This window comes from Vulpes lagopus, chromosome 3 (assembly GCF_018345385.1).
Source record: "Vulpes lagopus strain Blue_001 chromosome 3, ASM1834538v1, whole genome shotgun sequence".
NCBI classification, from domain to species: Eukaryota; Metazoa; Chordata; class Mammalia; order Carnivora; family Canidae; genus Vulpes; species Vulpes lagopus.
Genome location: NC_054826.1, coordinates 122467161 through 122480390, shown reverse-complemented (window position 1 = coordinate 122480390; position 13230 = coordinate 122467161). Strand labels below are relative to the sequence as shown.

Here is a 13230-nt window from a genome sequence, read left to right as displayed (position 1 = left end):
CTGAGCTTGTCAGCTCACTACAGGGGGATCTCTGTCCCCTTTCTCTGGTTTTCCACCTAGAAAATGTGTATAAGGATGCTGCCCATGGTGTGGTCAAGGCCAAATGAAAACACCTGTGAACAGGCTTTGCTCTTTATTTAAAGAACCACTAGAATTAACGTGGGTCTTGAATTCATGACCCAGACAGCAACAGTCACATGCTCCTCTGACACCCAGCCAGGTCCCCCTGGCCTTTGATTTTTCAAGTGTATGTTCAGTATGAAAGCAAAGGACGGGATGTCAGAAGAACTTTCTCCACTACATGGGGTGTGGCAGGGAGTGGGATGCTTGGTGGCAGGAAGGTGCTGGTGGCTGGCCTGACTGTGCGTTTCTGGTTTCTTTCAGGGTGGAAGCGTGTGAGGGAGGCCTCTGTTCCTGCAGGAGAGGACCATGGCCTTCATGTTGCTCCGCCGGCGGCTGCCCTGCACCTTCCAGCACAACTACCGCCTGCTCGTGCCCAGTAAGCCGTGGGGGGTCTTGGCAAGAACCGGTCCTGATGGGAAACACAATCCAGACTGGGGATGGACGGGCTGAGACAGCTGTTGGGGTAAAGGGACTGGCCAGCCAGTGCCTCGGGGGCTGTCTTCCCCTCATGCACACTAAAACTGTCCCCATCACCACCACCCCCATCTCCCATCCCCGCCATGAGCTCCTGGCCTGAATGAACAGCTCTGTAGCGAGCAGGAAGCTGATCGGGCCTGGAGCCACGCTGCTGACTTGAGTGGTGGCCCCAGCAGCCGGAGGGTCCAGGTTGTCCTCATAGGGACTGTTGGGGAAAACATATAGCTGAGCTTGCTGCCAAGAAGCAAGAAGGCTGTAAGCATCCTCGTGATTGACCTAAAGGCTAGGTGTGCTTCAAGGGCACTGGATAGGAGGCAGCCGCCCCCACCGCCCCCACCACCCTCGCCCTCACCTCCACCCCACACACCCAGCTGGCTCGCCCACCCTTCTGCCACATCTCTTCTCACTGAGTTCAGGCAGCTTAGCCAGGCCAGCCTCATCAGCTTGCAGGCTCTCATGAGACCCCTCCCAGTAGCCCCATGAGGAAGGCACGCATGAATCCCGTTTTACAGGTGAGGAAGCTGAGCCTCAGAGAAGCCAATCACATGACCAATTGAATGCAAGTCAGTCTGGCTGCAAACACTGGGTTATGATCTCTCCTCCTTGTGTTTCCTTGGGGCTTTGGGGGGAGAGGGGCTAGCAGCAAGCCCCTTAGAGGAACCCTACACCCCACCCCCAGCCTGTCCCATTCTCTCAGAGCCCCATGCTTTGTCATCGTGGTGTCCCTTTCTTGCTGGTCTCATCTACCTTCTGAAGACTAAGAGCTGGCCATGGCCTTGGTTGGCGTGTTGAATGCTGGTGTTTATGTCCCAGGTGGGATAAAAAGCAGGTGTGTTCTCGCTCTCTCTCTCTCTCTCTCTGTCTCACACACACACACACACGAGTATTATATTAGGTTTGGTTTTAATTTTTTATTAATTTTTTTTATTTATTCATGAAAGACACACAGAGAGAGAGGCAGAGACATAGGCAGAGGGAGAAGCAGGCTCCATGCAGGGAGCTAGACATGGGACTCGATCCTGGTTCTCTAGGATCACACCCTGGGCTGAAAGTGGCACTAAACTGCTGAGCCACCTGGGCTGCCCTAGGTTTGGTTTTAAAATAAATCTTTTAATTTTGGTTGATCTTACAAGTACAGAGAAATTACCAAGATAGTACAGAGAGATCCCATGTGCCCCAGTGTCCCCCACAGTTACCATGCTGCATCACCAGGCTGCCCTTGTCAGAACCAAGAGGCTGACCTCATACATTACTATTAACCAACCTCTAGACTTCTGGATTTTACCAGCTTTTCCCTTGATGCCTCTTTGGATCCCAGAATCCCGCCCAAGTTCCCAGAGCGCACTTACTTGTCATGTGGTCTCCTATGGTCTGTGAAGGTTTCTGCCTCCCCGTGTTCTTGACCTTAATAGCCTCCAGGCATTAGGTTTTGGGTTTTAATTTTGTCTTATTCAGTTATAAGAGAAGCACATTAACACTTACCCATTATTATGTTAAAAGTAAACTGAAATCTGACTCAAATGTCGCAGGTTTGATGTGCTCCAAGCAGAAGAGAGAATTGTCCCTAGCGGGTACTGTTGAATACCTACTGGGTGCCGAGCACTGTGCCAAGTGCCAAGGATACAAGAAAGAGTGGCCTGTGAGACACCAGCCTGGTGGCTTCCCTTTTGCTGGTCACTCTCAAGGCCATCTGGGCCTCCCCAGGGAAACAGCCAGGAAAGAGCAGTAGGTCAAGACTCCTACAACTGGGCCCCATTCCATCAAGTGAGCCTGACCAGTGGGCAGGACCCTGAGCCTCCATTTCTCATCAGGAAAGTGGGGATGGTCCCAGTGTCCTCCCTCCTTTCATATGTCTTCTATCAGAAGGAACAGTTCATGTAAAAGCACTTCGTTTATGCTTATGCTAGGTGGGAAGTGGCCTTACTCCCATTTTACAAGAATTGATAGGGAGACACAATGAAAAAAGGAGACAGAAATGATTAAATCAGAGGTATCAGCTCTGCATTTTCTTGGCCAGAGCTGAATCTTTTTTGGCACACTTGTACCAGATATAGAGAACCATACTGTGAGATTTTTTTTCTTTTCTTTTAGCTTGTCAATTAAAGATAACTAGTCATAGATGGATGGGTAGGTAGATAGATATGAGTCTTTTAATACTAAACCATAGTGTTGGCAAAGATACAGGTACATGTGGACTCATACACTGCTGATGGGCAAGGAGCAATAAGGAAATACTTTTTAAATGATAGCTAACCTTTAATCCATTTAGTCCCCTGGGAGAGGAAAGGGAGACTCAGAGAAATCATATAACTTCCCGGAGCTTCAGTATTAACAAGTGGCTGAACTAGGCTTTGAGTTGAGAGCCAGGCTGGCCCCAAAACTTGCAGCGTTAACCACTGTATTAGTTATTTATTGCCTTATGACAGCCCCAAATTTAGCAGGTTAAAGTAATGTGCATCTATTATCTCACAGTTCCTATGGATTAAGAATCTGGGGGGCAGCTTAGCCAGATGCTCTGGTTCCAGGTCTTTCATGAGGGTGCAGCTAAGCTGTTAGCCAGGGCTGTGGTCTCATCAGAAAGCTCACCTGGGAGCTGGGGGATCCATGTCCAACCTCACTGCCGTGTTTCTGGCTGGATTTGGTGCCACGTGGACATCTCCACAGAACAGCTCACCACACGGCACCTGCTTCCCCAGAATGAGGGAGAGCAGGAGGGTGCTTCAGCCCCCCACCACACCCACTGTGTTTAGGTGTTTGTGTGGTGTCTCCACCTGTCAGATCACTTGGAAACTGTTAGACACAGTGGCTTATGGCTGAGACATGGCCTTGTTTCACGCCCCATCCCCCCAAATACTGATGATCGTGTACTGGCAAATGGAGTGCAGAGACTGGGAGACTAGACAGCAAAGCAGTTATCTCTGGGTGGTGAAATTATTGATATTTTTCTCAATGACCATGTTATCAAAAAAAAAAAAAAATAGGTGGCATGCTATCTCCCTGAGAACAGGAGAAAGAGCTGGAACTTTGCAACTCAGAGGCAACATAGTGCACAATTCCCTCTGACCATCCCATACCTTTGATGCATTTGGCAAAAGACCTGACCAGCCCAAAGAGTCCCCTGCCCCTTCAGAGAAGCAGGACGCTCAGGCAAGTAATGCAGGAGACCCTCTATCACCAAGTTCATCCTCAGCTCCTGCGGTCTCCAGTTTGGCAGATGCAGACACAGATAGTAGCTGTGCCTTCAGGGCTCAGCAAAATGACTACCAGGGAACCAGAAAGAAACGAAGAGCCACTGGGGATGGATCGACCCCTGGGTCCCCATCATCCACAAGAGTCCCTGTCCAAGTAGCCACTTCTCCTGCTTTCCCAGTCTGCCACAGTGTTCCTGTTCCCAACGCCTCAGTTCAGGTTAAAGGAGAACCCACATCTCCTGAACAAGATGAGAATGTGAATGCTGTGTCACGAGGCTGTGACTTGCAATGTGTCCGAGGAATTACTGCAAGCTAACAGGGAGAAGAGTGCCAGTGGTCCAGTTTATCCAGCCATCCCCGCAACATCACCCTTCTCAGGGCTCACGGAAGATTTCCAGGAGCCTGGCCAAGAACTGAAGTTCTCCGTGGACCAAGGAAACACCAGGAACAGAGGAGACGCCCCTCTTCATAATCAACCCCTCCCTCCACCAAACATAGATTTAAAAAAGGTGAAGAGCCACCCAAAGACAACAGTGGGTCTTCCAAGGTTGTGGTTTGCATCAGAAGCACCCTTGGAGAAGGAGGCCCACTCTCCAGCTGGCCGGCCTGCACATGGGCAGAGTCCACTCCGACATCAGCTCGGAAAGAAACTCAGGAAGAAGGCTCTGGGGGCTGCCCACTTCCTGAAAACAGTGACACTGGGCAGGATGTGTCTACCACTAGCCCTGCAAGGGACGTAAAAACAGGAAGGTCAACCAAAGTGGCAACCCTGGGAAGGCAACAGAACTAGCCCCAAACAAGTGTCAGGGATGAGAAGTCCTAGAAATTCCTAATGCTCAGTTTCAGGCAGTGGCCATTGATTCCTCTGACTCTGGACAAGAGAATCCAGATAGTCATTCTAGAAAGGATACTTGAGACTCCACAGAGAGAACTCATTAGAAACGCGTCATTGTGGTTGTGATGAAGTTAGCTCTACTAGTGAGACTGGCCCTCGCTGTAAAGGTGGTGTCCCTGTAGGTATGGCACAAACTCTGTGATCTCCTCCATGAGGGGATCAAATAACTCTTTACAAGTATCCTCAGAGCCCGGAGATGATGGGGGTTGCCCCCCGAAGGAGCTCTGAGGGGCACCCAGCCTCAGTGAAGAATGCAATGCAGATGGTTGAGAACTTGCCCGTTCAGCAGAGGAAAGTGTCCGAGCTTCTGTCTGGTGAGTCGCAAGTGCGTGGTGTCTGTGAGGGCCATACCCCTGAGTGAGCTGCCCCCTGGATCCTGAAGCCTCTGGGGAGTCTTTGCCCTTCACACTGGCCACAGCGGCCTCACCGTCTGCTGCTACAGCGCCACGACGTGAGGGTGTGTGGAGCAGCCACAGCTGGAAGGGCCACACTAGATGGCCAGTCCTCTGTGCGGGTCTGGCGGACGCCCTGTGGTCACCTTCAACATAAACAACAAACCAGACCTCGAGATCTTTGAATGCCGTGGCCCCCGGGCCGTCAGCCGTCTCGCCACAGCTTAGGAAGGGGCCCCAAAGCAGGCCGTTGTTGGGTCTCGTGCGTGTACCACTAGATGCGTCAGAGGACCCCAGCAAACCGTTCTTTGCACGAAGGTGATATATGGCCTCGTGTTCAGGGGCTCCTGCCCAGACCACTCAGCCCATGCCCACAGCATTCGTACTGGTGACCTTGCATGGATCTGTGAAAGTCACAACGGGAATACCCTGTGCAAACGTCCTAGCAGAAGTGATGGTGGCTGCTTGCCTGGAGAAATTTGTCCGTGTCTGTGGGGTACAGTCGCACAGTTGATGGGAGGTGTTTGGAGGACACAGAGATGTGGTTATGTGTGTGACCATCCACAGGAGTAAGACTCATACTGGCTGACATCATGACAGGATTCAGGCCACCAGGCTACATCCGACGCAGACTTACCGCTCTCGTGGCACGGTTGCTCTCTGACGTTTGGCCTTTGTAGCTTGTTCAGAACAACATCTGCTCGCTGACTGCACGAGCCCAAACTTTCAGACCCTGAAATGTAGCTGCAAGAAGTGCAGTGCTCTTCTCACTGCGAGGAGGGAATCCAAACAGGACGCTGCAGGACACCCAGAACGACGTGCGGAGAATAAGAGCAAAACTGATTCAAGTTTTTTGCCTCTCATCTTGGGAGGTCCTTAAATTGAACTAACTTCACATCAGCCCCACACAGAGGCTCCAGTTTTCCCTTCTGCACAGAAGCAAGGGAAGGAGGAAGTGGCTTGCAGCCGAGTGTGCCAGCAGCAGAAGTCTGGGCACGTCTATGGGAAGAAGGTTACACTTGAAGTGCTTACTGGAGGCTTTGTCAGATTTTAGGGAACAATGCTTCTCTGGGACAGCGTAGAATGTAATAATTATGCTACTGGTAGGCTCCAGATGTTTATCAAAGATATAGATCTTCATCGGTTAAAAAATAATAATAAAGGGATGCCTGTGTGGCTCTGTGGTTGAGCACCCGCCTTCAGCTCAGGGCATGATCCTGGAGTTCAGGGATCGAGTCCTGCATCGGGTTCCCTGCATGGAGCCTGCTTCTCTCTGCCTATGTCTCTGCCTCTCTCTCTTTCTCTGTGCCTCTCATGAATAAATAAATTTTTAAAATCTTAAAAATATATATAATAATAATAAGTAGGGTGGACAATTGGGGAGAAGAGATAAGATTTTTTTAAAAAGAAAAGAAAAGCAGAGCAAACAACTCCAGTTGAACTTGACCTTGACTTCGGCCAGGTTCACATACAGAGCCCTTGCTGTTTGGGAAAACTGGCACTCATTTATGACTCTCACTATCAAGATTAAGAGAACATTAAAAACATTTGATGGCTGTTTTTATAGTTTGGAGTTAAACATTGACTCTGGATTGGCGAGGCCCCAGCGGGCAGCAGGCATTGTCATCAGACCCGGAGGGCTGGGCTGGACCCCACCGTGCGGGGTCTCGGGGGTGAGGACACACGCCTGCGTCCTGACAGTGCTGCTCTGCTCATGACCGAAAATGCTGGATGGTTCAGTATTAATTCACACTTTCTTTGTGCCTCTAGGAATTTGTCTTTGAAGGAAGTGGGTTATTTTGCTGCAAATGTTTCATCTCAGAGCCCAGCACTAGATGAGATGAGAGATAGTATCTGGGAAAGGAGAGGTCTGAGGGACAGCCTTGCAGCTTAGCCGTTTACCAGCTGTGTGACCTTGGGCAAACTATTTGACCTCTCTGAGCTTCGGTGTCTTCTTCTGCAACATGGGAATAATCATAACATCTAAGGGGGTTGTGAGGCTTAAGTGAGACGTTGCCAGGCATGCTCACTATAAATACCCCATGAATGGACATCTCTGCTCATGTAACTTGTAAGCCATCCCATTGACCATTTAAATCTTATTACTTTCTCTTGTGGTTTATAACATTACATATCATCATAAGAGATCGGCGGTGCCTGGCTGGCTCAGTCTGTAGAGCACACCGCTTTTGATCTCAGGATCGTGAGTTCAAGCCCGACGTTGGACATGGAGCCTACTTTAAATGCTTACGAGAATATTTGTTGTATTGGTATTTGGTTATTTTCCCCTACAAAAAGTCAAAATTGAGATAGAGTAGGAAAAGGAAAAGTATTAGACATGGGCTCAAAACCTGGCTCTGCGGCTAACTAGCTGTGAGGCTTTGGGAAAGTTGCTTAACCTCTCTGCTCCTCATCTATAACCCGAGAACCATCTCTCCTGAGGGTTGTGGATAAATGAAAACAGTGGAAGGGAGCTCGCCGGGGAGGGCCTGCCTAGCACACAGTGGGGGCTGAATCTGTGTCGACTGCCCCATCTTCCCGTGTTCGATAGCACAGCTGCCCGCCAACTTACCAGGCTATGGTTTTCAGGATCTCTGCCCGGAGGCCTTGGCCCTCTTCCATCCTCACCCACGAAGACTTGGCACATGGCAGGAACCAAAACAGACCTGTCTGCCTGCCACCTGGCCCTGGGCTTCCCTGTCTCGTGCCCCATCCATCCCTGATCCCTGGGGACGGGTTCTCCATCTCTCCCCCCTGCCCCTCCCACCCTGTCTGCTCGCAGCCTCGACGTCCTCATACCCATAGCTCCACACAGCCCCACTCACTCCTGTCGTTCCTCTCAAGACCCTTTCAGCTGCAACTCCCACTGGGGCTGCTTCCAGTGCCGGCATCTCCACTTTTCAGATCCCAGGAAATCTGGCTGCTGCCACACGGTGTCAAGACACTTTCTGGAGAAAGAAAGAGAGGACCTGCGTGTCCTCACTGGAGGACAGCTTCCAGTTTTGAATTTTTCACTTTTCCTCTTTACTGAAAACAAAGCGGATCCACATCAGTCCAGAACTGTTTTTTATACAAACATGTGTCCCTGTTTCATACAGGTCTAGCTGGAATCAGTTTGGACCAGTAAGAAAGAAGTCATCAATATGTTCCACGACCTTTTACTCTCTGCTAACAGAACAGACTCTGTAGGGATTCCCTTTTCATTTTAAGATCAAACAGAAGACAATAAACGCCGGCTGCTTCATGCTTTAAAATAAGAGTACCACTAGATTTTAACTGGGCTTTATGTTCAAAGGGCTACAGCTTGTTGCATAATTAATTCAGAAGCCCTCTTTGATATCCAAAGCAATTATGGAAAATTAAGAATGAATTTGCGTTTTCTAATATGGTTTTGTATACTTTGGCAAGCTGTGTGTGTGTGTGTGTGTGTGTGTGTCCGAGAGAGGGAAGGAGGGACAGGGCCTAGCACATTCTTTGCTTCTCTGAGTTTTGGTTTTCTCTCCTATAAAACAGAAGCAACAATGTGCCTCTCAGGGTTGCATAAAGAGAAATGAGATGGTGTAGATGACTTACACAAAGTGTCTAGTGATTTCCTAGTTTGATGCAACCCAAGTAAGAGGAGCGAACATTTCCCAGCCACCACATGTGTGCCCAGGGTCAGTCACCCCACACTGACCTTGGGTTCACCACAGCCCTCTTTCAACCAGGGCTCAAGATGTGGGACCGAGGCTGCCCTTTATCTTAGCCATGTGCTGAGCTCAGAAGCCTTTGTGGGTCAAGCCTGGGAACAGCCCCCCCCCCCATGCATTTATTACTGTACAAAAGTAATGTGCAAGCCAATGACTTGTGCCCCAAACTTTTGTTTAAACAACAGCAAAAAAAATCTATAAGTGGGGAACCACCTGAATTTAGACATTTGATTATTCCTTCCTCGGTGATTTTTGAATCTCACAACTAGGGACATAACTCGAGGGGCCGTGCTACCAGCATCTGGTGGGTGGAGCCAGGGATGCAGCTCACCATCCTTCAGTGCCGGGACGGCCACCACGACAGTTATCTGGCCCAAAATGCCATTCGTGCTAAGGGCTGAGAAACTCTGGCTTATGTATATATTGGGATATATATCTGAGTATAAGTTAAATTTTGACAACATCTGGATAATTTTTATAATCTGCGCTTTCACATGGTAATACCATGGCCATCTTCCCACGTCCATAAAAATTCAGAATTTCCAGGGGCACCTGAGTAGCTCTGTCGGTTAAGTGTCTGACTCTTGATTCCAACTCAGGTCGTGATCTCAGGGTTGTGAGATCGAGCCCCACATCGCACTCTGTGCTGGGTATGGAGCCTGCATAAAATTCTCTCTCCCTCTCCCTCTGCCCCTCCCTGCTCATGCTCTCTCAAAAAAATAAAAAATAGAATAAAAATTTCCATGTCCATGAAATGGTGGAATATGTCATATCGTGTTTAGCTGTTCTCCACTGTTGAACATTTAAGTTGTTTTCTTGTTGAAAGGCAGTATTATTATAAATAGCTTTAACCTACAGTTTTGCATACTGATCCCATTATTTTCTTAAGATTAATCCTAAAATGAGACTGCTTAGTTAAAAGGAATAGAAAGGTGTCATTAGCTGATACATCAGCAGGACATGAGCATGCCTATTTGCCTACAACTTTGCTAGCACTGGGCTTTCCCATGTTTTTTGAATCTGTAGTGTTTTTGTGGTGCCCAGGTCTGGCCAGAGTCTGTGTTCATGGATGGTCTGACTAGGATGGGGTTGAGGCCCTGGAACTGTCTCCACTGGAGACATCGGGTACCTGTTAGGGCAGAATTCTCATTACAGCTACTGTTACCAGGGATTCTCATCATCTTTGTTTATTACAGGCTCCAGACACATCAGTCAGGCCGCAGCCAAAGTTGATGTTGAATTTGACTATGACGGGCCCCTGATGAAGACAGAAGTCCCAGGGCCTAAATCCCGGGTGAGTTGAGCACACTTGAGTGGTGTTCATAAGAACAAAGTGAAAGGGGTCCAGGAGGTAAGAACACAGTGAAGCATAGGGACCTGCATTCTTAGCTGCTTTTAGAGAGCCTGCCACTAGAGATCCAGGACATTAAATGAGGCCGTTCTGCCACAAGAAGTCAAAGAGGCCTTCTCAGAGGAGATGTAGCAGTTACCTGTTGTCACAGTAATGCTGTGTAACAAACAATCACAAAACCTCAGTTGTGTTCAGATTGCCTATGCATCTGGGGTTAACTGGGAGCTAGCAGGGCAGCTCCGTTGGGCCCATCTACATGCCTGGGGGATGACTGGCCACTGGTTGGTCTAAGCTAAGCTTGTCTTGGGTCTCTCATCCTCCAGCAAGCTGGGCTGGGCTCGTCCTCATGGCGATGGCAGACGAGAGCACATAATGGGTTTCCTGAGGTCTAGGCTCCACATTGGTCCACCATAACTCCTACCTCATTCTGTTAGCCAAAGCAAGTCAGATGGCTTGCTCGGAGTCTAGAGTGAAGGGCTGGGGCAGGACATCTGACCAAGATGGAAGAACATGGCATGACAGATGGCACAGGACAGGGAGAGCAAAGGCCCTTGATCTTGACCTTGAAGGATAAAAAGGAAGAACTCACTAAAGGAGCGCATCATTCTGTTGCAGGTGAGGGGAACAGTATGTGGAGAGGTGTGCAAGGTGACAGGACACAGCATATGAGACACATTGGGTAGCTCTGGATCCCTGAGGAAGGTTGGCACCTCTCAGAGATGCTACAAAAACTGCATATAACACATTTCAGAAGGCTGACTAACCTTGATTCTGTTTTGTGATGCGCTATACTATTTCTAATGTTTGCACCAAAAAAAAACAACAATGTAAACCTTTTTAATACAAATTGGCTTTTTTCTTGGCCAATTTGCAGATTTTATCCACAATGTCTTTTTTTCTTTTTTAACTGTCAGAAGATACCCCTTGTGTCATTGCAATTAGTTTATATAAATCTGGAAATCTCATGTATTAATGCAAGTGATTGTAGTTATTTTGATAGCATTTTACTAACAAAAGAAGGGATATTTTTCATGCATATTTCTGTGAAGGAGAGGTGCATTTTAATTTCATTGTGGTGAAAATACCTGGAATGATCGTTTTATAGTCTTGTCATTAATATTAATTTCTATTTTTTTAAGATTTTATTTATTTATTAATGAAAGACACAGAGAGAGGGAGAGAGAAAGAGGGGCAGAGACGCAGGCAGAGGGAGAAGCAGGCTCCATGCAGGCAGCTTGATGCTGGACTCAATTCCAGGACTCCAGGATCAGGCCCTGGGCCAAAGGCAGGTGCTAAACCACTGAGCCACCCAGGGATCCCCATTAATTTCTATTTTTATGTGGAAACATGATTTTACGACACCAATTGCTAAAGTTGATTTTATGTTGAATTATTTTTAGAGATTGAGTCTATATAGTAGTAAAGCAACTAGTTCCCAATTCCCAATACATAATTCCCAGTTTCTGTATAGACTTGTTCATGTGGTTTTTGGAGTGTTTAGACTATAATTACAAGTGGTTCTTTGATGTGCAAGTTTATATTTTCAGTTAATTTTATTTTTTATAACAGGACATTAAAGCCTTTTTTCCCCAAATGAAAAGGGAACCAGGGTGCCTGGGTGACTCAGTCCATTAAGCATATGACTCCTGAGCTCAGCTCAGTCAGGTCTTGATCTCAGGGCTGTGAGTTCAAGCCCCATATTGGGCTCCACACTGGGTGTGAAGCCTACTTTTAAAAAAAAGAGGGGGGGGAGCCCTGGTGGCTCAGCGGTTTAGCACCTCCTTTAGCCCAGGGTATGATCCTGGAGACCTGGGATCGAGTCCCACATTGGGCTCCCTGCATGGAGCCTGCTTCTCCCTCTGCCTGTGTCTCTGCCTCTCTCTCCTTCTGTGTCTCTCATGAATAAATAAATTAAAACTCTTTAAAAAAAATTTTTTTAAGGGAGGGGGAACCTATGCTTTTATGAGTACTAGATAAACACCTTTAGCTTAAATATTTTTAATGTTTTATTTTATTTTATTGCTATCCTTCCAAGTTTCTACATTTCTGTTTACAGTGGTAATGTAGCTGGCAGGAATAGTTTCCTGCCAACTATTTATATTAAGCAATTTTTTAATAATTGTAATATTATTAAATTACCTATGACTAATTACCTATGAGGTTATTGGCCTAAGGCTGGGGAGAAGCCCCAACACTTGGAAAGACATGAAAGACTTGAACCTTCTTTGGCAAGAGTGTGTCCTTGCTATAATGCTTTTTGCTCTTCTTGCCTGCAGGAGTTAATGAAACAGCTGAATATAATTCAGGTAAGTGAGGATGAGCTAGCATTCTCTCCACTGCTTCTCTATTATAACTTAACTTAGGGACACAAACACTTAGGCTGTGCTGGCTCTTAAAAAAATAAAAGAAAAAGAAATACAACTGATTTTGTTCTAAGCCTTTTTTCTCCTAATTTCCCTTGTGATTTCTTTTTCAACTCATTTGTTATTTGTGTGTTGTTTACTTTTCACATTTTGGTGAACTTCCCAAATTTCTTTCTCTTACTGATTTCCAATTTCATTCTATTGTGGTTGGAAAATATATTTTGTGTGATTTCAGTCCTTTTAAATTTACTGAGGCTTTTATTTGGTCTATCCTGGAAAATGTCTCACATGCACTTGAGGAGAACCACTGTTGGGTAGAGTGTTCCATAAGTGTGTGGGATCTATTGGTTTAAAGTGTTAAGTCTTATTTCCTAGTTAATCTTTTGACTGTTGTTCTATCCACTATTGAAAGCCAGCTATTAAAGCTTCTAGCTATTCTCTTATAATTATATTTTTCTTCAGTTCTGCCCATTTTAGCTTCCTGTATTTTGGGGCTCTGTTTTCAGGTGCTTACATGTTTATAATTGTTACATCTTTTTAGTGGACTTCACCTCTAGAAACATTTTTGTTTGTTTTACAGTTGATTTCGTCTGATTAATATAAACCATTTCAGCTTTCTTAGGATTGCTGTAAGAATCATGTATCATTTTCCATTCTTTTACTTTCAACTTATTTGTATTCTTGAACTGAGAGTACACCTTGTGTAGACAGCATATAGTTGCATCTTTTTATCCAGTCTGACAGTTTTG

The 13230-nt window shown here is 46.9% G+C and overlaps 1 protein-coding gene and 1 pseudogene across 1 annotated transcript in view; both read left to right on the top strand.

The window, feature by feature from the left end:
• ABAT (4-aminobutyrate aminotransferase) overlaps positions 1 to 13230 on the top strand; it is an 85911-nt gene that overhangs the window by 45297 nt on the left and 27384 nt on the right. The window contains exons 2-4 of the mRNA XM_041748911.1: positions 385 to 499; positions 9964 to 10061; positions 12395 to 12424. Of these exons, the coding sequence (XP_041604845.1) occupies positions 430 to 499; positions 9964 to 10061; positions 12395 to 12424 (198 nt within the window). The 5' untranslated portion in view covers positions 385 to 429. The remainder of the gene's footprint in view (positions 1 to 384; positions 500 to 9963; positions 10062 to 12394; positions 12425 to 13230) is intronic.
• LOC121487328 lies at positions 1642 to 6263 on the top strand (annotated as a pseudogene).